Source organism: Macaca mulatta, chromosome X, assembly GCF_049350105.2.
Source record: "Macaca mulatta isolate MMU2019108-1 chromosome X, T2T-MMU8v2.0, whole genome shotgun sequence".
In the NCBI taxonomy this organism is placed as follows: Eukaryota; Metazoa; Chordata; class Mammalia; order Primates; family Cercopithecidae; genus Macaca; species Macaca mulatta.
This window is the reverse complement of record NC_133426.1, coordinates 108170968-108197349: the sequence shown is the minus strand read 5'-3', so window position 1 is coordinate 108197349 and position 26382 is coordinate 108170968. Positions and strand designations below refer to the sequence as shown.

Genomic DNA, 26382 nt, shown 5'->3' with positions numbered 1-26382 from the left:
CAACACTGGTAACAACTCTGAGTGTGCTAAGTGTATTATTCAGTTAAACAGAATTAAGATGCTTTATTTAAACCTTCTGTAAATATCAGCATCATTTTTGCTCTATTCTCCTCCATTCTTATTTTTAATTCTCATACCCCCAAATGAGTTCTAGCTGATAGTATTTTACTTCTGCTGAGGATGATCTTTTATTTCCCTTATCTCTTTTATTTAGGAGAAATTTTAATTTTTAGAGTTTAAATTTAAAAATTAAAATTTTAATTTTTAGAAGATATTATATATTTCAGTAAATATTCTTCCATGTATAAAACCCACCAACTATAACGTTGCTTGATTTGTCACTTCTGCAATAATTTTTCTTTAGTTTAATTTATCTGTCTTATGTGCCTTTTGGTGCTTCTTCCTAGGAGCTCCTTGGTAGAATTAAAATAACTGTCTTTTTTTTTTTTTTTTTTTTGAGACAGTGTCTCTCTCTGTTGCCCAGACAGGAGTGCAGTGGCACGATCTTGGCTCACTGCAACCTCTGCCTCCTGAGTTCAAGGATCCTCCTGCCTCAGCCCCCCTAGTAGCTGGGATTACAGGCATGCGCCACCGTGCCCGGCTAATTGTTGTATTTTTTGTAGAGACAGGTTTTCGCCATGTTGGCTAGGCTGGTCTCAAACTCCTGACGTCAGGTGATCCACCTGCCTGGGCCTCCCAAAGTGCTGGGATTACAGGCGTAAGCCACCATGCCTGGCCCAATAACTCATTTTTATCCCTATTGAAACACTAGAAAAATTCTACATGGTACAAGAACATTGAGTGAACCTGGTCATTTTTATCATTTTTCAAAGAATTACCTAGCCTATGTCTGGAGAAGGAATTCTTGGTTTATTTACCTTTTCTCTGTTTTCCCACAGTTCAATTCTATCTTCTTACTTTTTGGATGAACAATTGAATATGAATGGTAAGATCATAAGTGCATCTTAAGTGTCCTGGGCTCTATGTAATGATGATCTATGTTCAAGAGGGGGAACAGATTTCTACCTTGTCACAGATGACTGAGAAATGGAAAAATCCAGGTACTAACTGAACTAAATAGGGCATAATTTTTATTTTAAAATAATGTTTTTTCTATTTGAAAAAGTAGTTACACTTATTGCGAAGTGTTAACAAAATACATGATTCAGGAATTGGTTTACTGGCAGTAGAAAAAAGCTACAATATTAGAGGTCTACCTAGTTAATTTTTAATTTTTATTTTTTAAATTTTGTTTTATTATTTTTAATTTTTAATTGACACATAATAATTGTACACATTTACAGGGTACAGGGTGATATTTTGATACATGTATACAATGTGTAATGATCAAATCAGGGTACTTGACATATCTATCACCTCAAACATTTATCATATCTTTGTGTTGTGAACATTCAAAACCCTCTCTTGTAGCTACTTGAAAATATACAATAAATTATTGTTAGTTACAGTCACCCTACTGTGCAATAGAAAACCAGAACTCATTTCTCCTCTCTAACTGTAATTTTGTATTGGTTAACCAACCTCTCCCCCTCCTCTTCCCAGGTTTTAGTAACCATTATTCTATTCTCTGCTTCTAATGAGATCAATTGTTTTAGCTCTCACACATGAGTGAGAACATGTGATATTTATCCTTCTGTGACTGAGACTTCTTTTTTTTTTTTTTTTTTTTAAGGCAGAGTTTCGCTCTTGTCGCCCAGGCTGGAGTGCAATGGCATGATAGCTCACAGCAACCTCCACCTCCCAGGTTCAAGTGATTCTCCTGCCTCAGCCTCCGGAGTAGCTTGGATTACAGGCATGTACCCCTACGCCCGACTAATTTTTGTATTTTTAGTAGAGACGGGGTTTCACCATGTTGGCCAGGCTGATCTTGACCTCCTGACTTCACCAGTCTCGGCCTCCCAAAGTGCTGGGATTACAGGCGTGAGTCACGGCACTTGGCCCCCTAACCACATTTCAAGTGCCCCGTAGCAACACATGGTCAGTGGCTACTATAATGGACAGTGCAACTACAGAACATTTGCATCATCACAGGAAATTCTATTAGATAATGCTATTCTAGAGAATGAAATAAGATAGGAAAAACTGTATATATAGTGGAGAAAAATGAGATTAAATTTTCTATCTCTTTTCACTCATGTGTGCTTGTATACATAGAAAACCCAAGGGACAGTCACCAAAATGGTGGAGTAGAAGCAATCTGGCTTCATTTTCCCCGACAAAAAATTAAAAACAACTATTCAGTGCCAAGCTTGTTACTAGCAATATCCCAGAACTCAAAACTGAGACTGTGTCAATCTCTGGGGCCACAAAGAATTGAAAAACTGTGACTAGATGGTAAGAGAAACAGACACCTCTACCTGCAACACCTCTTTCCCCAGCTGCCAGGCACCTTGCAGAAAAGTCCCCCTGGATTCCTGGTTTCTACACTGGAAAAAGCAAGATTGAGGTGGACAGCCAGCTCTCTTACTATCTTGGGTTCCTTTGTAGGAAAGCCATTCCTGCTCAACCCATGGGAAGCATCATGAGTGTCTGGAAGGAGAAAAACCCCTGAGGGCAGCTAGGAACGAACAGTGGAGGTGTGGCTAGGACACCATTGCAGGGAAACTCAGGAGCTGCTCTTTATCTCAGTCAAAGGAGATACCAAATCAGAGAGGCAGTTCAGCAGCATCGTGCTGTAGGAGGCACGCTCCTAGGGTCCTCTGGCCACTAACTTAGCCAGCCTTCCCACACAGGCAGGATATTCCCTTTGGGATTCCCAGCCCCCCAATCTGGGGCAATGCTCGGAACTTTTGTAAGAACTACAGCAAATCTTGGCTAACTAGTGCCAAAAAGGAAACAGCAATCTGGGATTAAGGGGACTCAACAAGCAAATTGCCTAGAACTTCTAATCAAACATGCTCAAGAAGGACCAAACCAAGCCAGAGAGCAAAGACTGGAATAAATAACTAATCCTTCAATGTGAAGCCATAGACATATATTCATAAGAAACAACAGTAAATGGGAACCATGATCTTCCCAAATGAACAAAGTAATAAGCCAGTGACCAATCCCAACAAGACAATGACACATGAGCTTTCAGATCAATAATTCAAAATAACAGTTTTGAGGAAATTCAGGGAACTCTAAGAAAACACAGAAAATCAATTCAGTATTTTTTATAAGAGAAATTTAACAAAGAGCTCGAAATAATAAAACAAGTCAAACAGAAATCCTGGAACTAAGAAATGCATTAACCAACTAAATTTCCAAATAGCCTGTCTTCAAGCTCACTGAGTCTTTCTTCTGCACAATCAATTCTGTTGTTAACCTCAGAAAGCAAATCTAAGAGACACTGGCCTTAAAGAGGAAACTGAGAAAGAGCAAGGGCTAGAAATCTTTTTTTTTTTTTTTTTTTTTTTTTTTTTTTTTTTTGAGACGGGGTCTCGCTCTGTCACCCAGGCTGGAGTGCAGTGGCCGGATCTCAGCTCACTGCAAGCTCCGCCTCCCGGGTTCACGCCATTCTCCTGCCTCAGCCTCCCGAGTAGCTGGGACTACAGGCGCCCGCCACCTCGCCCGGCTAGTTTTTTGTATTTTTTAGTAGAGACGGGGTTTCACCGGGTTAGCCAGGATGGTCTCGATCTCCTGACCTTGTGATCCACCCGTCTCGGCCTCCCAAAGTGCTGGGATTACAGGCTTGAGCCACCGCGCCCGGCCTAGAAATCTTATTAAAAAAAATAAGCACAGAAAACTCTCCAAACCTAGATAAAGATATAAGTATCCAGGTATAGGAAGGCCAAACACCACCAAACAGATTCAGTGCAAATAAAACAGTACCAAGGTATATACTAATAAAACTCTCAAAGGTAAAGGATGAAGAGAGGGTCCTAAAAGCAGCAAGAGAAAAGAAGTAAATAATGGGCCAGGTGCGGTGACTCAGGCCTGTAATCCCTGCATTTTGGGAGGCCAAGGTGGGAGGATCACTTGAGGTCAGGAGTTCGAAACCAGCCTGGGCAACATGGTGAAACCCCGTCTCTACTAAAAATATAACAATTAGCCAGGCGTGGTAGTGCACACCTGTAATCCCGGATACTTGGGAGTCTGAGGCAGGAGAATTGCTTGAACGGGGAGGCAGAGGTTGCAGTGAGCCAAGATCATGCCACTGCACTTCAGCCTGGGCCACAGAGCAAAACTCCATCCCCCACCCCCCCCCCAAAAAAAGGAAGCAGCAGCAAATAATGTATAAAGGGGCTCCCATTTGTCTGGCAACAGAATTCTCAGCAGAAACCATATAGATCAGGAGGGAGTGGGGTGACATATTCAAAGTGCTGAAGGAAGAAACTGCCAAATGAGAATACTGTACCCAGCAAAGCTTTATCTCCTTCAGATGTGAAGGAGAGATGAAAAATTTCCCAAACAAAAACTAAGGGAATTCATCACAACAAGAACTGTCTTACAAAAAATGCTAAAGGCATTTCTTCTATCTGAAAGAAAAGGATGCTAACATGCAATAAGAAAATATCGGAAGGCATACAATTCACTGGTAAAAGTAAGTAGACAGACAAATTCAGCATACTTTAATACTGTAATTGTGATGTGTAAACCACTCAGATCTCTAGTATGAAAACTAGAAGGCTATCAAAAATAATAATAACTATAACAAGTTTATAGTAGATGGGCAACGTAAAAACATGTAAATTAGCTGGGTGTGGTGGCTCATGCCTGTAATCCCAGCACTTTGGGAGGCTGAGGCAGGCAGATCACTTGAAGCCAGGAGTTCAAGACCAGCCTGGCCAACATGGCGAAACCCTGTATCTACTAAAAACATACAAATTAGACATGCTGGTGGAACATGCCTGTAATCCCAGCTACTTGGGCGGCGGAGGCATGAGGATCACTTGAACCCAGGAGGCAGAGGTTGCAGTGAATCAAGATCCTGCCACTGCATTCCAGCCTGGGCAACAAAGTGAGACTGTATCTCAAAAAAATAAATACATAAAATAAAAATAAAAAGACGTAAATTGAGCCAATAAAACATCAACAAGGAAAAGCCCAGAACCCAATGACTTCATTGCTGAATTCTACTAAACTTTAAAAGAGGAACTAGGTCGGGTACGGTGGCTCACACCTGTAATCCCAGCACTTTGGGAGGCTGAGGTGGGCAGATCACGAGGTCAGGAGATCGAGACCATCTTGGCTAACACAGTGAAACCCTGTCTTTAATAAAAATACAAAAACTTAGTCAGGCGTGGTGGCGGGTGCCTGTAGTCCCAGCTACTCCAGGGGCTATGGCAGGAGAATGGCATGATCCCGGAAGGCAGAGCTTGTAGTGAGCCGAGATCACCCCACTGCACTCCAGCCTGGGCGACAGTGCAAGACTCCATCTCAAAAAAACAAAACAAAAACAACAACAACAACAAAACAAAATCCACCAAAAAAACTAATATCAGTTCTTCTCAAACCCTTCCAGAAAACTGAACAGAAGAAAATTCTTCCAAACTCATTTGGAAAATCTATTAGGCCAGCATTACTCTGCTACCAAAACCAGACAAGGACACAACAAAAAAAGAAAGCTGTAGACCAATATCCATGATGAGCATAGAAGCAATAATCCCCAACAAAATAATCCCCAGCAAACCAATTCCAGGAGCACATTTAAAAGATCATTCACCATAATTGAGATTTATCTCAAGGATGCAAGGGAGTTTCAGTGTATGCAAATCAATAAATGTGATATAACACATCAACAGAATGAAGGATAAAAATCATTTTATCACCTCAATAAACTCAGAAAAACACAATTGATAAAATTCAACATCCCTTCATGATAAAAAGTCTCAAAAAGTTAGGTACAGAAGAAATGTACAGCAGCACAACAAAGGCTGTGTATAACAAACCTACAGCCAGCATCAGACTAGCAATCCCATTTACAATAAATCCAATTTACAATAAACACAAAAAGAGGGAACAGTCGGAAGCTTTTACTTTCAGATCTAGGACAAAACAGGCATACCCACTTTCACCAGTTTTATTTAATGTAATGCTGGCAGTCTAAGCCAGAGTAATTCAGCAAACAAAATAAATAAAGAGAATCCAAACTGGAAAAAAAGGAAGACAAATTGTCCTGTTTGTAGACAACATGATCTTATACAGAGAAAACCCTAAAAGCTCCAGCAAAAAACTGTTAGAACTGATGAACAAATTCAGTAAAGTTGCAGAATACAAAATCAACATATAAAAATCAGTAGTGCTGGGCATGGTAGCTCATGCCTGTAATCCCAGCACTTTGGGAGGCCAAGGTGGGCGGATCATGAGGTCAGGAGATCGAGACCATCCTGGCTACCACGGTGAAACCCCATCTCTACTAAAAATACAAAAAATTAGCCGGGGATGGTGACTGATGCCTGTAGTCCCAGCTACTGGGGAGGCTGAGGCAGGAAAATCACTTGAACCCAGGAGGCGGAGGTTGCAGTGAGCCAAGATTGTGCCACTGCACTCCAGCCTAGGCGACAGAGTGAGACTCCATCTCGAAAAAAAAAAAAAAAAGTGACTCCATACACCCCAAGAATGAACTAGTGGAAAAAGAAAGCGAAAAAAGCAATCCTATTTACAATAAAAACAAAAAATACCTAGGAATGGCCAGGCGCAGTGGCTTATGCCTGTAATCCCAACACTTTGGGAGGCTGAGGCAGGCGGATCACGAGGTCAGGAGTTTGAGACCAGCCTGGCTAATACGTTGAAACCCTATCTCTACTAAAAATACAAACATCAGCCAGGTGTGGTGGCAGGCACCTGTAATCCCAGCGACTCGGGAGGCTGAGGCAGCAAATTGCTTGAACCCGGGAGGCAGAGGTTGCAGTGAGCCAAGATCATGCCACTGCACTCCAGCCTGGGTGATGGAGTGAAACTCGGTCTTAAAAACAAAAAACAAAAAACAAAAACAAAAACAAAACACCCTAGGAATATATTTAAATGAGGTAAAAGACCAAGATGAAAAAGTTATAAAACACTAATGAAAGAAATTGAAGAGGACAAAAAAATAGAAGGACTTTCATGTTCATGGATTGGAAGAATCAACATTTTGAAAAAGTAATCTGTTACCAAAAGTTGTCTATACATTCAATGCAATCACAATCAAAACACTAATGACATTATTCATAGAAATATTTTTAAAATCCTAAAATTTGTATGGAGTTACAAAAGATTCTGAGTAGCCAAAGTAATTCTGAGTAAGAAGAACAAAGCTGAAGGCACCACACTACCTGACTTCAAAATATACTACAAAGCTATAGTGACCAAAACAGCATAGTACTGGCATAAAAACAGACACATAGACCAATGGAGGAGAATAGAGAATGCAGATATAAACCCATGTATTTACAGCCAACTAATTTTTGACGAAGGTGCCAAGAACATTCATTGGGGGAAGTGACAGTCTACTAAATAAATGGTGCTGGGAAAACTGGATATCCATATGAAGAAAAATGAAACTATACCCCTATATCTCACCATATATAAAAATCAACTCAAAATAGATTAAAGACTTACGTGTAAGACCTGAAACTATGAAATGACTAAAGGAAAACATAGAGGAAATACTTGAGGACATTGGTCTGGGCAAAGATTTTATGGCTAACACCTCCCAAGCACACACAACAAAAGCAAAAATAGAGAAGTGGGATTACATAGGAAAGAAAGAAAATTAACTCAAAACGAATCAAAGACCTAAATGTAAGACCTTAAACTATAAAACTCTTAGAAGAAAACATAGGGGAAAAGCTTCATGACATTGGATTTGACAATGATTTCTTAGATATAACAACAAAGACACAGGCAACAAAAGAAATAGTAGATAAATTGGACTTCACCAAAATTAAAAACTTTTGTGTACCAAAGGATGCTATCTAGCTGGGATTACAGGTGCCCACCACCACACCTGGCTAATTTATTTTTTTGTATTTTTAGTAGAGATGGGGTTTCACCAGGTTGCCCAGGCTGGTCTCAAACTCCTGACCTCAAGTGATCAGCCTGCCTTGGCCTTCCAAAGGGCTGGGATTATACCGCACCCAGCCAGAATATATGAAGAACTCTTACAACTCCAGAACAACACAAAGTAGAACCCAACTAACCTAATTAATAAATGGGAAATAAAGTTGCAGAATACAAAGTCAACATACAAAAATCAGTAGTAACTCTATACACTCCAACAATGAACTAGTGGAAAAAGAAAGTAAAAAAGCAAGCCCATCTATGATAACTAAAAAAAACCTAGGAGTATATTGAAATTGAATATATTGAATAGACGTTTCTATTCAATATTTCATGTGCTAATTGGCCATTTGTATCTCTTCCTTGGAGTAATAAAATAGGCATTTCTCCAAGGAAGAGATACAAGTGGCCAATTAGCACATGAAAAAGGTGCTCAACATCATTAGCCATCAGGGACATGGAAAGTAAAACCACAATGAGATACTACTACATACCCATTAAGATGCCTATTATTTTTTAAAAGTGGAAAATAACAAGTGTTGGCAGGGACATGGAGAAATTGAAGCCTTTGTGCATTGTTGGTAAGAATGTAAAATGGTACAGTCACTGTACAAAACAGTTTGGTGGTTCTTCAAATAGCTAAACATGGAACTATTGTGTGATCTAACAATTCCACTTCTAGGTATCTTCTTAAAAGAATTGCAAGCAGGGACTCAAACAGATATTTTTGCACCAATATTCGTAGCAGCATTCATCACAATATTTAAAAGTTACGAACAACACAATGTTCATCGGCAGATGAATGGATAAACAAAATGTGATATATCCATACAATGGAATATTATTAGTCTTTAAAAGGAATGAAATTATAATACATGCTACAATATGGATGAACCTTGAGAACATTATGCTAAGCAAATGAAGACAGACACAAAAGGGCTAATACAGTCATCCCTCGATATCTGTGGGGGATTAGTTCTAGGCTCCCCAGGCAGGTACCAAAATCCACAGATGCTCAAGTCCCTTACATAAAATGGCATAGTATTTGCATGTAACCTGCACACATCCTCCTATATATGTTAAATCATTTCTAGATTACTTATAATACCTAATTACAATGTAAATACTATGTAAATAGATACTATATTGTATTGTTTAGGGAATAATGACAAAAAAATTCTGTACATATTCAATGCAGATGCAACCATCCATTTTTTTTTCAAATACTTTCAAACCACAATTGGTTGAAACTATGGACACAGAATCCAAGGATACAGAGGGCCACTGTACTGCATGAGTCCACTTATATGAGGTACCTATAATAGGCAAATTCATAGAGACAGAAAGTAGAAGTTAGCAGGGGCTCAGGAGGGGAGGGTAGAAAGGAGACTAACTATGCAGGAGAGATCTGAATATGGAGACATAGGCAGTAGTGAGAATCAAATGGAACTGGGCTTAAATAAATTATTGGTTCTGCCCTTTATTAGGTGTGTGACATGGGTCAAGTTAATTAACCTTTTCATTTTAATTACATATTTTTGTTTATTTATCTACAAAATTTTATTACAAATTCTTCAGGGCTTCATAAATTGTACATCAATAAATTTAGAATATCTAACTTTTAAGAGATAATACAGGGTCACTAATTTAATACTTTTTTTTTTTTTTTGAGACAGTGTCTCACACTATCACCCAGGCTGGAGTGCAGGGGTACGATCTTGGACCACTGAAGCCTCGACTTCCCAAGCTCAAGTGATCCTCTTACCTCAGTCTCCCGAGTATCTCCGCAGGCACATGCCACCATGCCCGGCTAATTTTCATAGTTTTTTTAGAGATGGAATTTCACCATGTTGCCCAGGTTGGTCTTGAATTTCTGAGCTCAAGCGATCCATCCACCTCGGACTCCAGAAGGGTTGGGACTATAGGGATAAGTCACCTGGCCCAGCTAATTTGGTAAATTTACCAGGAATCGGGATCCGGCATTCAGCCTCACAACTTTAAAACTTGATCTTGTCAGTTCCCCTTGTTAGCAAACTCACAAGGTATACTAATGGATAAACTAGAATGACAATTTTAGACACTCAAGTATCTAGAAAGAATGCTCAAACACCTTATTTCGGGCACATCCTTTTATAATTTTGAAGTATCAAGGAGGCTGATGTTACTTGTAAAGTTAGTAATAAGCAAAGAAATGTGGATTGTCTTAAGCAAAATCTAATCCAGACTTTTTTGAGACATAGCAGACAGTACCTGTCTTTCCAGGAAAAGTTCACATCTCCCAGTTTCAGACTCTCTCCTAGAGAGTGCAGGATGTAAAAAGTCAATTCTTTTTGACTCCTCCTTTGCCTATGCTCCAATGAAACTAGATATACAACGGCTTTCAATCCTGGCTACACATTGGAATAATGTGAAATCTGAAATTTAAAAATATACCTAGAGCAATACCCATGCCTCACCCCAAGACAACTGAATCGGAATCTCTGAAAAGATAGGAACTTTACATCTGCATTTAAAAAAAAAACTCCTCCCAAAATTCTGATGCATAGTAAGCATCAAAAATATAATGGACATCTTATTACATGTCCATTTTTTGTTGATTTTATGTTGAGTTCTTGTCTCTCCTATATTACATACATAATACACTTAAATAAAATATAGTTTAGGCATATACATAGATCTGAGAAGAAAAATCACACTCTAGGGTTGACTGCTAATACATAATATCAAGAAAAATTGTAGGTTTTTTATATTTAAAAGTATATTAAAATAATTAGAAGTTTAGAGTCTGTGTATAATACCAAAATCTAATACCTAGAAAACAAAATTTTGATTATTATAAATAACTGATCAAATTTATCCACAACTTACATATTTCTTTTTAATTCATGTATAATCATAGTACATATTTTGGAGGACACATGTGATATTTGATACTTGTCTACAATGTGTAATGATCAAATCAGGGTAATTGGGATATCCATCACCTGAAACATTTTTATCTTTTCTTTGTATTGGGAATATTACAGTTCTTCTATTCTAGCTATTTAGAAATATATGAGTTATTGTTTACTATAATTTCCCTAATGTACTACTGAATACTAGAACTTATTACTTCTACTGAATTGTATTTTTATACCCCTTAATCAACTTCTCTTCATTCTCCCCTCCTAGCCTGTGGTAATCACCATTTTATTCTCTACCTCCATGAGATCTACTTTTTTAGCTCCCACATATGAGTGAGAACACGCAGTATTTGTCTTTCTATGTCTGGCTTATTTCATTTAACACAGTGGCCTCCAGTTCCATCCATGTTGCTGCAAATGATGGGATTTCACTCTTTTTATGGCTGAATAAGAGTCCATTGTGTGTATATACCGCATTTTGCATTTTCTTTCTTTTTCTTTTTCTTTTCTTTTTTTTTTTTTTTTGAGACATAGTCTCACTCTGTCACCAGGCTGGAGTGCAGTGGTGTGATCTCGGCTCACTGCAACCTCTGCTTCCCGGGTTCAAGCAATTCTCCTGCCTCAGCCTCCTGAGTAGCTGGGACTACAGGCGTTCACCACCACACCCAGCTAATTTTTGTATTTTTAGTAGAGATGGGATTTCACTATGTTGGCCAGGATGGTCTCAATCTCTGGGCCTCGTGATTCGCCCGCCTCAGCCTCCCAAAGTGCTGGGATTACAGGCGTGAGCCACCACGCCTGGCCTATATACCGCATTTTCTTTTTCTATTCATCCGCTGATGAACACTTAGGTTGATTCCATATCTTGGTTATTGTGAATAGTGCTGCAATAAACTTGGGAGTGCAGATCTCCTTGATATACTGATTTCCTCTCTTTTGGATATATACCTATACCTAGTGATGGGATTGCTGGGCCAAGTGAAAGTTCTATTTTTAGTTTCTTATTAATTAGTTAATTAATTAATTTATTTATTTTTGTAGAGATGGTGTCTCAGTATGTTACCCAGGCTGGTCTCGAACTCCTGGGCTCAGGTGATCCTCCTGCCTGGCCTCCCAAAGTTCTGGGATTACTCGTGTGAGCCACCATCCTGGCCTATTTTTAGTTTCTTGAGGAACCTCCATACTGTTTTCCATAATGACTGTACTACTTTATATTCCCACCAACAGTATACAAGGTTTCCCCTTTATCTGCATCCCTGTCAGCATTTGTTATTTTTTTGTCTTTTTGATAATAGCTATTCTAACAGGGATGAGATGATATCTCATTGTGGTTTTGATTTGTACTTCCCTAATGATTAGTAATGTTGAGCATTTTTTTATGTATCTGTTGGTCATTTGTATCTCTTCTTTTGAGACCTATTCAGGTCTTTGCCCATTTAAAAATCGGATTAACTGTTTATTTTTATTTATTTATTTTTTGCACTACTGAGTTGTTTGAGTTCCCTATATAGTCTGGTTATTAATCCCTTGTTGCATGGATAGTTTTCAAATATTTTCTCCCATTCTGTGGGTTATCTCTTCACTTTGTCGTTTGTTTCCTTTGCTGTACAGAAGCTTTTTACCTTGATGTGATCCCATTTGTCTATCTTTGCTTTTGTCATCCATGCTTTTGAAGTCTTACCAAAAAAAAAAAAAAAAAAAAATCTTTGCCCAGTCCAATGTCCTGGAGAGTTTCCCTAATATTTTCTTTTAGTAGTTTCATAGTGCCAGGTTTTACATTTAAGTCTTCAATCCATTTTGAGTTGATTTTTGTATATGATGAAAGATAGGGTTAATTAACCTTTTAAAATCTCAGTTTGCTAATCTGAAAACAAAAATCAATAAACAGAATCATAATCATACCAAACTCAGAGGGCAATTGTGAGAGTTAAGTGAAATATCGCATACGAAGCACTAGCAAAGAGTCTAGCACATAAACACTCAGTGAATGTTAGCTATTAATGACCTTAGGACAATTTCCGATACCTAATAAACTTACATTGAAGGAACACATGCAACTGCATATATGCTATAATGATGAAACTGAAGCATAGTTAGGGAGGGAGACGAGTGCTTTATAGGGAAAGGCATGCAAAAGAACTTATTGAAAAGAAACTGCAGCATGACAGACTAGAACCCGGAAATACACTCTCTATGTACCTGACAATATGATAGTACGTATAGGACAGTTTTTTTTTTTTCTGTATTTGTACATCATGTTGCTTCTTGGATCACCTCTCCTCTACCAAAAGAAACCATAATTCATATCCTTTTCTTTCTTCCACTTTATATTTCCCTGTTTTCTTATGAAGGGGCTGGAACTTTGGCAATAATGAAAAAGTTACATATGTGTATGCTCTAAGTAGATTGTAAATTTCTGAAGGATAATTTTTGCCTCCTTCCCATGAAACACTTAACTATATTTTAAGCATTTAATAAGTGTTTCAAATCCCGTCTGGCACACTAAATTCTCAACTAACATTTGTTGGATGATTGAATTTATAAGTGAGCAGTTATTGTGCTCCCCTCCTCTACCCACAGGGATGCTCCCTGAGACACCTCTGTCAGGAGTACTAGTTTCTTCTTCTCCTTCTTTTTTTTTTTTTTTTTTTTTTTTGGACGGAGTCTCGCTCTGTCACCCAGGCTGGAGTGCAGTGGCGCGATCTTGGCTCAAGGCAACCTCCGCCTCCCAGGTTCATGCGATTCTTGTGCGTCAACTTCCCTAGTAGCTGGGATTACAGGCACGTGCCACCATGCCTGGCTAATTTTTGTATTTTTAGTAGAGACGGGGGATTCTCACCATGTTGGCCAGGCTGGTCCCGAACTACTGATCTGAGGTGATCCACCTGCCTCGGCCTCCCAAAGTGCTGGGATTACAGGCATGAGCTACTGCACCTGGCCAAGAGTACTATTTTCATTTACCAAACATATATATCTGATACTTTTTGAAAAGGCTTTGAGCAGCTTTTAGTGTTATTTACTGCATGAGACAAAAAATAATTAGGGAAATGGGAGAGAACACACTTATTTAAGATAAAACTCAACATATGCCAGTAAGGATCACAGTTATTACAAGTTGGTTGCAAGTTTGGTTCTGAGCTTCCTAGCAGCCATAATAAATTTAATTATATAATTCACGCTGTCCTTACAATTCAAAACAATTATTCAGCTATTTCAGTTACCAAAAACAGAATTTTCATTTCCGTTTTCATGAAAGGATTCTTTTTTTGATATAATTAATGCCTTCAAGAATATTGTATAGTAAATGTAAAACTGGTCTCTTTGGCCTATTTTGTTGCATAATCCTTGATGTAGCCCCATGTCATAATGCCAAAATGAAGGTTAGCAGATGGATTCTAAAAGGGACCAAAACAATTTTGTCTTGGTCTGAAGCTCTGATAATCTAGTTTAATTGAATGAAAAAAATCATGTCCCAAAACAAAATGATTGTAGAATCGTCTTCCGAAAATATTTATTCCCTACGATTACGTTTAGGTTAAGTGTTAGGCAGTGGAGACTTGGCTGCTACAATCTCGAACAGGCACCGGCAATGTCGGTAATAGTATTACGTCTTAAAGACGTAAAGAAACCTTTTACATTTACGAAGGTTCTGGAACCCTTCAGGTCACGTGACTACACAGGAAGCCATTTTACAACCCCAACGAGGTGGACCATGGAGTGCCCCGAGGGACGGCTCCCCGTTTCTTCAGAAAATGATTCAACACCAACAGTTTCAACATCGGAAGTAACTAGCCAACAAGAGCCCCAAATTCCTGTCGACCGTGGGTCTGAAACCACCTGTGAAAGCAGCGCCGACATTGCTGGCGACCAAGGCACCCAGATTCCTGCCGACCAGTACGCTCAAACGGATGCGGACGGCAGCGCCCAGGCTGCTGCCCAGGCCCCAGAAAACTTCCAGGAAGGGAAAGGTAGGTGGCTTTTTAAACTTGTTCCCCCAGCCGAGGACCTTCTTTAGGAGAAACAAACTGCTTTTAGTTCGATTCAAAATTTGTTTGAATTGCGGCCCCTTGAGGAGCAGTTGGCGACGGAACTTGTGCCCCTCTCCAGAGGATGTAAAATGTTGACCCTGTTGAGGAGAGGGGAGCAACTGATCATGTTAGAGGGCTTTGGGCACGGATTCTAGCTGTTCAGTGGGTTTGCCCGGCGGCGTATTTGTCACCAGGCGAGGTCACCGTGCCTAGGGACAAACCGTCCGACCTAACGGAATGGAGGAGCAACCAAAAGCGAGCAACTCGCTTTTATTGTTTTTCTTTTTTTTTTTCGACGGAGTTTTGCTCTTGTTGCCCAGGCTGGAGTGTAGTGGTGCGATCTCGGCTCACTGCAACTTCTGCCTCCCGGGTTCAAGCGATTCTCCTGCCTCAGCTGCCTGAGTAGCTGAGATTACAGGCGCCCGCCATCACGCCTGGCTAATTATTATTATTATTAATAGAGACGGGGTTTCAACATGTTGGCCAGGATGATCTCGAACTCCTGACCTCAGGTGATCCACCCATCTCGGCCTCCCAAAGTGCTGGGATTACAGGCGTGAGCCACCGCGCCCGGTCCAACTCGCCTCTTAGGAGTATCGCTGTCGCCTGGTAAAAATCTTCTGGCGCCCTGAAGGTTGCCCCTATGTAAAGGTATTTATTTATTTATTTATTTGGACGGAATCTCATTCTGTCGCCAGGCTGGAGTGCAGTGGCGCAATCTCGGCTCACTGCAACCTCCACCTCCCGGGTTCAAGGGATTCTCCTGCCTCAGCCTACCGAGTAGCTGGGACTACAGGCGCGCGCAGCCACGCCCAGCTAATTTTTGTATTTTTAATAGAGACGGGGTTTCACCATGTTGGCCAGGATGGTCTTGATCTCTTGACCTCGAGATCTGCCCGCCTTGGCCTCCCAAAGTACTGGGATTACAGTCGTGAGCCACCCCGCCCGGCCAAGGTAATTTGTTTTGAAGCCTCGGTCTTGCTTCGCGAGGTCCCTGAGCGGTCGCGTCCCCCTGGGCCCTCCCCTCGGCGCTGGGCGCCTTTCTAGCCTTCCCGCCCAGCACGCGGTGAGCCGGCCACTGCCTCGAGGTCGTGCTTCAGTCGGCTGGGCAGCGCGACCGCGGAGGCGTGGCGAGGCGGGGAGGGGCCGGCGCGCGCCGCTCTTACTGTCCAGGCGCCGGCCGCCCAGCGTTCGCCTCTACGTTCCGCGCGGGAGCCCACGCGCGGTTCGTCCGGAGCCCACAGACCAGAGGCGCAGGTCCCCAGCCCCACAGCCTTTTCGGTGTTGGCGCCAGTCCGCGGAGGAGCGGGTGAGTCGGACGGCCGACCGGGCGTCCGGGACCTGGTCAGCGCCCCCGCCGCTGTGCACCCCGCCGTGGTGCACCCAGCTGCCCTCCCCAGCCCGCCTGCACGGCGAGGCGCGAAGGCTGGGACCCGTTGCGACCTTTTGGGCCTCGCGGGAGGTTTTCAAGGGAAAGTGGATCAAAGCCTAGGGGTGGAACTTTCCCTTTGAAAGCTTAGTGCCCCGGGGATAAGGATGGAGGTCAGTCTCTAAACTGTAGCTAGCGACTGCGAACTTGAAAAAACACCCATTTAGGCGTGTACTGACTTGCATGGCCTGGAGCATGCTGCCAGGCGCCCTCCAGCCAATTATAATTCCAATTGTAATTCTGCTAAAGCGAGATGGAGCTAGGTGAATGGTGGGAAGGGGTCCTGTTAATTTAATCAGGTATCAAAGAGTGCTTGCTGGAAAAAAGCAGATGCTTTTTCTTAAAGTGAATAACGTACAACTAGTTGTTTAGGTAAATGCAAGTAACAAATTTAAAAAATAATTAAAACCCAGTTCAACTAGGATTTTTAAACTTCTCTCCCACCGGACCTTTTATTAGGCCTGTTTATCAAACAACTACATTGAAATAGTTTCAGTTCTTACATTCTTTCTTCCATAAAAGAGGAATTACCAAAAAGGCTTGGAAATGAACAAAATGCCCTAGTTTTAGTTCTGCTGAGAAATCTAAAAGTTACTACTGATCTGATAAAATCTTGCTTAGCAGCTAGTTCTTCAAATAATCTGTTCCTGCTCCCAGCCTTAATTGTTACTATGTTCTGTTAGGGAATGTGCTCAGCCCCCAGATTTTTTATTTATTTTAATCAACTCTCTTCTTGCATTTATATTTCTCTTTTGTATTTATGGATGCACATATATTCATATATATCTGCATGAAACAAGAAGAGAAGAAATTACAATCACAAATAATGCATCTTTCCCTCTCCCATCCTGGGTGTCTGCTTTTCTACTGCTGATTTTTTTTTTTTTTTTTTTTTTTTTTTTGAGGAGTCTCACTGTGTCACCCAGGCTGGAGTGCAGTGTGCCATCTTGGCTCATTGCAGCCTCCACCTCCTGGGTTCAAGCAATTCTCCTGCCTCAGCCTCCCAAGTAGCTGGGATTACAGGCGCCCACCACTACTCCCGGCTAATTTTTGTATCTTTAGTAGAGATGGGGTTTCACCATGTTGGCCAGGATGGTCTGGAACTCCTGACCTCAGGTGATCCTCCTGCCTCAGCCTCCCAAAGTGCTGAGATTACAGGTGTGAACCACAGCGCCCAGCCATCTTTCCACCTTTGAGAAAAGTCTCCCACAGAAGTGTGGGCCTGGCTGAGCACAGTGGCTCACACCGGTAACCCCAACACTTTGGGAGGCCGAGGCGGGTGGATCACCTTAGGTCAGGAGCTCGAGACCAACCTGGCCAACATGGTGAAACCCCGTCTCTACTAAATATACAAAAAAAAAAAAAAAAAAAATTTAGCTGGGCATGGTGGCAGGTACCTGTAATGCCAGCTACTCGGGAGGCTGAGGTAAGAGAATTGTTTGAACACGGGCAGCAGAGGTTGCAGTGAGCTGAGATCACGCCATTGCACTCCAGCCTGGGCAACAAGAGTGAAACTCTGTCTCAAAAAAAAAAAAAAAAAAAAAAAAAAAAAAAAAAAAAAAAAAAAGGGCCCTAATACCCCAAATGCATGGTTCTACAAATACATCCCAAATACATGGAAAATAAGATTAGAAATAAAATCTTGGTTCATTGGAAGAACAAAAAATTGAAAAATAATGAAAAAATGAAAAATAATGAAATAACTTGGGATCCAGCAATCCCACTTCTGGATGTATATCCTAAAAACTTGAAATCAGTGTGTCAAAGAGATAGCTGCACACACACGTTCATTGCAGCATTACTCACAATAGCTAAGTTACGAAATCAATCTAGGTATGCAACAAGTGAATGGATAAATATGTGGTATGTGTACCCAACTGAATACTATTCAGCCTTTAAAAAGAAGGAAATTCTATCATTTGCAACAACATGGATGAATCTGGAGGATATTATATTAAGTGAAATAAGCCAGGCAGAGAAAGACAAAAATCGCATATTCTCACTTATATGTGGAATCTAAAATAATTGAACTCACAGAAGCAGAGAGTAGAGTGTTGGTTATTACAGGCTGTAGTAGGGGGAGGGGCAGTGAGGAGATGTTGATCAAATAGAAAATTTCAGTTAGGCTGGTCTGATAGTAGTGGGATATTGTCAGAACTTATTAACATTAATGCCACTAAAGTTGGTATACAATCTCCCACTGCCAAATTTGGCTTTTAAAATTAAAAAAATGAAAGTTGCAGTTAAGGGGAATAACTGATAAGTATTTAAGGTGATGGATATGCTCATTAGATTGATTCAGTCATTTCACACTATATCATAACATCACTGTGTACCCCATTATTATATATGATTATAATTTGTCAAAAAAAGATTAACTTGGAAGGAAGTATTCATTTCACCAAAGGTATGTATATTTTTTAAGTGAAGAGATCCATCTTAGGAGTTCTTTTAAATAGCTTTTGGGGGCATTCGAAGTAAGTGGTGGTTGTAAGGATTATATGAAATGATAGACCTAATGTACTCAATGTAGTACTGGCCATACAGAATGCACACAATAAAAGGTAGTAATGAATGAAAGGATAATAATGAATAAATCAAATCAGATTTTATGTTCTCCATAAAATCTCCATCTCAAAAACAAACAAACAAACAAAACAAAACGAATAGAAAAGGACTGGACTCCATGCCGGGCGCAGTGGCTCACGCCTGTAATCCCAGCACTTTGGGAGGCTGAGGTGGGCGGATCACTTGGGGTCAGGAGTTTGAGACCAGCCTGGCCAACATGGTGAAACCCTGTCTCTACTAAAAAATACAAAAATTAGCTGGGTATGGTGGTGCATGCCTGTAGTCCCAGCTACTTGGGAGACTGAGGTGGGAGAATGACTTGAACTCGGGAGGTGGAGGTTGCAGTGAGCCGAGATCGCACCACTGCACTCCAGCCTGGGCGACAGGGCGAGACTCTTGTCTTAAAAAAAAAAAAAAAAAAGAACTGGACTCCCTAACTTTGAGGGTAGCTCAAAGCTGTTGTTGCTGGCTCTAGAGTCATAAAAAACTGCCTGGTGTCCCATGGACTGCTTAATTTCTACTAATCCATTAAGGTAGGTGAAATATTGAAAATCAAGCCCTTGCTTACTTCAAATCATCACAGATCATTTCTGCAAGTGGTTTCTAGGTCGATTTCAGCTTTTGGTTTGCATTCTTCCCTGCAGAGGTTATATAGTTTGCTTAGGTAGCCACCACCGTGTTGTTGAATTGTAGTCTTTTACCTGAGAGTCTAAGAATATGATTAAGAAGATGAAATCATGTTTCATAACAGCTGTTATTTCATTTGTTCATCAAATTACATCGTGTAATTTGGATTGACTTTGAAAAATCTACACATATTGGAGAGGAGCTAAGGTAACGTCTAGAAATAATTAAGTTATGTCAAATAAGGTATTGTCTAACTGTACACACATCATTCTAGTGTGTTGGTCTAGTGTCTAGTGTTACGGGCAAGATCTTGTATAATTTAACCAGTACTACTAGAAGTGGTCAGGAGGGGGAGCAAGAGGAGTTTTTAGTGACTGTGTTGGTTTTCTTTTTGCTTTCCTGAACTCAAAATCAAGACATGAGTAAAAGCCAGGATGAAGTTCCTGATGAAGTTGAGAACCAGTTTATATTGCGTCTGCCTCTGGTAAGAATTTGTATCTCAGAACAAATATCTTCATAATTATAGTGTTTTTTTGTTTGGTTTTTTGTTTTTGTTTTTTCTGAGATGGTGTCTTTGTTCTGTCACCCAGGCTAGAGTGCAGTGGCACAATCTTGCCTCACTGCAAGCTCCGCCTCCTGGGCTCACGCCATTCTCCTGCCTCAGCCTCCCGAGTAGCTGGGACTACAGGCGCCTGCCACCACGCCGAGCTAATTTTTTGTATTTTTTAGTAGAGACAGGTTTTCACTGTGTTAGCCAGGATGGTCTCGATCTCCTGACCTTGTGATCCACCCGCCTCGGCCTCCTAAAGTGCTGGGATTACAGCTGTGAGCCACTGTGCCCGGCCAATTACAGTTTAATTATAATTGTAGTTCTACTTGGATTCTGTAACATTTCTATTTCAGGTAGGCTATAAAAACTCAGAACATTTGTTTCCCAGGAATCATGTTCTGTAAGCAGTCCTATCATAGCGTGTACTTTTTTGGCAGCATTTTTTCCTCCTGTACATACTACCTATCATGCAGGTTGATTTCCTGGCAAAACAGCTGTGACAATGATGGACCCAGTCACTTACTACCAATACTAACAGCCTGTTCCCTGGACAGCCAAGATAAGACTCCTCTGAAATCCTTTCTGTCACCTCAAAAGGGGCAGTGAGAAGGGCCAGCATTATTCACCACCATGCAAGACATTTAAAGCTCATCTCAACAAGTATTTGGCTCTCTTTCCCCACACTGATACCCGTATTCAAGCAATTACTTAGTCTAGGCAGCTATATTAAGGATGGGGTTCAGAAACCTATTTCCCTAATTAGGGTTACTTAATATACCAAGCAAACTGCAACTAGGTAAGCCTTTCTTTAGCAACTATAGCAGACGGGTAGCAGGATTGTAGAGCTGGGAGAAACTATTAACTGTAGCTACTAAGAGACAATTATGAGTTTAGAGTCAGCTTCATCCTAACTTGACTTATACAGTGCACAGTATCTCATGGTACATGGTCTTGTTAGTAACATTTGGGAGGTGTAAGGTTTTATTTAAGGGAGGACTTTGTTTGATATATTTATTCTGTTAGCTGCCAAGTAGATGTTTAGTTCTTCTGATTTTTCAATTTACCTCCTTTTTAGGAACACGCTTGTACTGTCAGGAACCTAGTACATTCTCAAAGTGTCAAGATGAAGGATAAACTAAAAATTGACTTACTGCGTAAGTAGTTAATATCCATTCACTATACATTGAACAATAATTTATTAAGGGATTGCTATGTGCCAGGCACTATACTTGGTACTAAGGATGTGAAAAATGATAGAATATGGTCTCTGACTTGATGGACTCATGCTTTAGAGAGGCTTAAGTCCTCTTCTTTTAAGAGGAAAGGAAGTAGGAATATTGCACCTCGAGTTGAGTGATTACCATAGTGTGTTTAAGGAAACTTGGGGGTCAACTGTGGGGTTTTCATACTGCTGGTAGTCTCCTATATATAGACTTTATGATTTCTGAACATCCCCGGGAATGACAAATGGATATGCCATTCTTTGTTTGTAAAGGTGACATATGTTTCTTTTTTTCCATTTTTTGAGATGCAGTCTTGCTCTGTTGCCCAGGCTGGAGTGCTGTGGCGTGATCTCGGCTCACCGCAGCCTCCGCCTCCTGGGTTCAAGTGATTCTTCTGCCTCAGCCTTCCGAGTAGCTGGGATTACAGGCACGTGACACCATGCCTGACTAATTTTTGTATTTTTAGTAGAGACGTGGTTTCACCATGTTGGTCAGGCTGGTCTCAAACTCCTGACCTCTCGATCCACCTGCCTTGGCCTCCCAAAGCACTGGGATTACAGGTGTGCATCACCGCGCCTGGCCAGTGATATATATTTCTTTCTTTTAAATAGTATTTGTTATATTTGCAAATCATACATCCAATAAAGGGGTTAATATCGAAATATATAAGGAACTCAACTCAATAGCAAGAAAACAAATAAACTGATTTTAAAATGGGCAAAGGATCTGAACAGATGCTTCTCAAAAGAAGACATACAAGTAGCCAAAAGGTTCATGAAAAAATGCTCAGCATCACTAATCATTAGAGGAATGCAAATTAAAACAACAGCGAGATATCACCTCATACCTGTTAGAATGGCTTTTATTAAAAAGAAGAACAAGGCCGGGCGCGGTGGCTCAAGCCTGTAATCCCAGCACTTTGGGAGGCCGAGACGGGCGGATCACAAGGTCAGGAGATCGAGACCATCCTGGCTAACACGGCGAAACCCCGTCTCTAAAAAAAAAAAAAAAAAAAGAAGAACAATAACAACTGTTAATGAGGATGAGGAGAAAAGGAAACCTTTGTACCCTATTGGTGGGAATGTAAATTAATACAGCCTTTTTTTTTTTTTTTTTGAGATGGAGTCTTGCTGTGTCACCCAGGCTGGAGTGCAGTGGCACGATCTTGGCTTACTGCAACCTCCGCCTCCTGGGTTAAAGTGATTCTCCTGCCTCAGCCTTCCGAGTAGCTGGGACTACAGGCATGTGCCACCACACCTGGCTAATTTTTTTGTATTTTTAGTAGAGATAGAGTTTCACCATGTTGACCAGGCTGGTCTCGAACTCCTGACCTCAAGTGATACACCCACTTCGGCCTCCCAAAGTGCTGAGATTACAATCGTGAGCCACTGTGCCTGGCCTACAGCCATTATTATTATTTTTTTTAATGGTATGGAGGTTCCTCAGGAAACTAAAAATAGAACAACCATATGATCCAGCAACCCCACTTCTGTGAATATATTCACAGAAGGAATTGATAGCAACACATTGAAGGCATATCTCTCTGCACTCCCATATTCATTGTAGCATTATTCAAAGTAGCCAAGATATGGAATCAACCTAAGTGTCAGTCAATGGATTAATGGATAAAGAAAGTGTGATACGTATACACAATGCCATACTACTCAGCCTTTTAAAAAGAACAAAATTCTGTCATTTGGGACACCATGGGTGAATCTAGAGGCCATTTGCACCAAGAGCATGGATGCTCTTGTAAATAGGTAAATAAGTAAATAAATAAATAAATGTTTTCACACAAGCTTATCTGCATAAAAAACACACAACCAAAAATAGATAAATAAATTTTGCTAGTTTTTTTTTTTAAATACAGAGAAGTATATAAAGAAAACAAAAAGTGGCCCATAATCTCACCAGTTAGTTAACACTGATTGATATTTTTTTTTAAAGATAATATAAGTTCATAGTTAGAAAATTCAAATAAAACAGGCTGGGCGTGGTGGCTCATGCCTGTAATCCCAGCACTTTGGGAGGCTGAGGCGGGCAGATCACTTGAGATCAGGAGTTCCAGACCAGCCTGGCCAACATGGCGAAACCCCATCTCTACTAAAAATGCAAAAATTAGCCAGGCATGGGGGTACACACCTGTAATCCCAGCTATTTGGGAGACTGAGGCATGAGAATTGCTTGAACCCAGGTGGCGGAGGTTGCAGTCAGCAGAGATCGTGCCACTGCACTCCAGCCTGGGCAACAGAGAGAGACTCCTTCTAAAAAAAAAAAAAAATCAAATGAAAAAGAAAAGTTCAAAAGGAGAAGAAATAAAACTCTTCTTCTTTATGGTGCCCCAACCTCAATACCACAGATAACTGATATTAACTGTTTCTTGTCACTTCCTTATTGGCAAAACTTTTATGCATAATACTAGAATGGAAACAATCTAATTCACACAAAATGGTAAACATTGTTTTGTGTCTTTCTTTCTTCACATAGTACTAGAAGATTATACTTGAGTCCTCTTGTGTCAAAAGACATTCATGTTTGGGACATCTGAGCAGCAATATTCAGAGTTTAATATATGGCTGTTGTATAGAATTTTATCTTTTTGAAGCTAATTAAAGATTTAACTTGAGACTTACTAGCACCATTCTAGGGTCAGTCAATCCTTCCCTCACCCAGCCCTTTGAAAACACACATGTACAATGACACGATTAAATGCTTTTAAAAAGAAAGGAATTGGTTTTAATGAATGGAATTTGCTTTTCAGGATGAGAATGAAACATTTATTGCTTCACACATATTTAGTTCACATCCATTAACAAGAAACTTAGCTACTTTTGCCCAAGTGATGTAAACTAGGAAAAAAAGAGTTCCATATGCTTTCCATTTTTTTCTTTAGGAAGCTATTAATTGTGTACACAATTTTAGCATTATGAGAGATAGTAGGTTTCTTGGAAAGACTAGTCTGTCCCACATAAGTCTTCATTATTCAAACCTTAGGAAGTTTAAGAGTTCACTGGGGGCCGGGCGCAGTGGCTCAAGCCTGTAATCCCAGCACTTTGGGAGGCCGAGACGGGCGGATCATGAGGTCAGGAGATCGAGACCATCCTGGCTAATACGGTGAAACCCGTCTCTACTAAAAAATACAAAAAACTAGCTGGGTGAAGTGGCGGGTGCCTGTAGTCCCAGCTACTCGGGAGGCTGAGGCAGGAGAATGGCGTGAACCCGAGAGGAGGAGCTTGCAGTGAGCTGAGATCCGGCCACTGCATTCCAGCCTGGGTGACAGAGCAAGACTCCGTCTCAAAAAAAAAAAAAAAAAAAAAAGTTCACTGGGAAGATATCAACTTTAATCTTTACTTCTCTTCAGCTGATAGGCGCCATGCAGTTGTTGAAGTAGAAGATGTTCCACTAGCTGCTAAGCTGGTTGATTTGCCTTGTGTTATTGAAAGCCTGAGAACGCTTGATAAAAAAACTTTTTATAAAACAGCAGACATTTCTCAGGTATGGACTAGTTTTCTTTACTAGCCTCACATCCTTCAAGGAATTCTTTTCTCTCCCTATTTTTCTTTCTTTCAGTACTCCTTTCTACTTGGTGAATGGCTGCTTGGCATTTCTAATTTCCAGATCGATTGCACAGGAATGAAATGTCATGTGCTGGTTTGGTGTTTGATCCCTAGATTTCAGTATTTTATTTTAACCAAATCGCCTATAGAGAGTCCCATTTGCCACTTATAGTGACTTTTCATTAATTGAAACATATGAGCAGCTGGGATCTTCTGAACTTTGTATTAAAACAGTATGTTGTTAACTCTGGAGGTTTAAATTGGTTCTTATTCATCATCTCTGCTGTTGATTTCTTATTTCCTCTCTAAATCAAAATGCTGAGATAGGCCAGGCACAGTGGCTCATGCCTATAATCCCTACACTTTGGGAGGCTGAGGCGGGAGGATCACCTGAGCCCAGGAGTTTGAGACCAGCCTGGGCAACATAGTGAGACTTCATCTCTATAAAAACAAAATTAGCCAGGTGTGGTGGCACACACCTGTAGTCCCAGCTATTCTACAGATTGAGGTGGGAGGATCACTTGAGCCCAGGAGGTCGAGGCTGCAGTGAGCCATGATCACATACCATTGCACTCCAGCCTGTATGACAGAGCAAGACTTTGTCTAAAAACAAAACAAAACAAAAAACCTAAGCTAAGTTCCAAGATCTGTTTCCAATATATTCCCTCTGTAGTGGTAAACACTCTAGTGGGGAAAAAAAAAAAAAAAACCCTCAGAGTTCATATGTAGTGCTGCTGGTGGCTGGTGGAGGGGAGGAGAGGGAAAGAGAGAGACTGCAAAAATGAGAGAATATAAAGGTACATTACAAAATACTTGGTTTTCTGGAAATGGCAAGTATCAGTCTCTTCTGTGCATTTCTAGTGGTAAGAATGATTATGATTGCTAACCCAAAATTTGTGGTCATAGTCATAACATAGACAACTTCTTTGTCTTTGTTAAATGTAGATGCTTGTGTGCGCTACTGATGGTGATATCCACCCTTCTCCAGAAGAATCAGCTGCCTCTGCTGATCCTAATATAACCAGGAAAAAAGAAAGGGGGAGAGAGAAAAAATATGTCTGGAAGCATGGCAGTAAGTCAACAGCCCCTTGCTCATTCCTGCTGACTAAAATTTATTTGCTGAATCCTAATTCCTTGTGAAACAGGGACCTCTTACCACACTTAGGTGTTTGGTTCATTAAGTTCTCAGACACTCTTAAGAGGAGTCATGTTGGCTGGGCACGGTGGCTCACGCTTATAATCCCAGCACTTTGAGAGGCCGAGGCGGGTGGATCACCTGAGGTCAGGTGTTTGAGACCAGCCTGGCCAACATGGTGAAACCCCGTCTCTACTAAAAATACAAAAATTAGCTGGGTGTGGTGGTGGGCGCTTGTAATCCCAGCTACTCAGGAGGCTGAGGCAGGAGAATCGCTTGAACCCAGGAGGAGGAGGTTGCAGTAAGCCGAGATCGCACCACTGCACTCCAGCCTGGGCAACAGAGTGGGACTCGATCTCAAAAGAAACAAAACAAA

At 40.8% G+C, this 26382-nt stretch overlaps 1 protein-coding gene across 4 annotated transcripts in view; it reads left to right on the top strand.

Moving 5' to 3' along the window:
• The window catches only part of TAF7L (TATA-box binding protein associated factor 7 like), an 81111-nt gene that overhangs the window by 39684 nt on the left and 15045 nt on the right, over positions 1-26382 (top strand). The window contains exons 3-9 of one of the 4 annotated variants that reach the window (XM_077989195.1): positions 1694-1813; positions 9663-9844; positions 14553-14857; positions 19958-20025; positions 21167-21245; positions 24676-24809; positions 25817-25943. In XM_077989195.1, the coding sequence (XP_077845321.1) occupies positions 9834-9844; positions 14553-14857; positions 19958-20025; positions 21167-21245; positions 24676-24809; positions 25817-25943 (724 nt within the window). In that variant the 5' untranslated portion in view covers positions 1694-1813; positions 9663-9833. Of the gene's footprint in view, positions 1-1693; positions 1814-9662; positions 9845-14552; positions 14858-16050; positions 16227-19957; positions 20026-21166; positions 21246-24675; positions 24810-25816; positions 25944-26382 lie in introns of those variants that run through there. The other 3 variants (XM_001092487.5, XM_077989196.1, XM_015127813.3) reach the window with 3 other exon arrangements.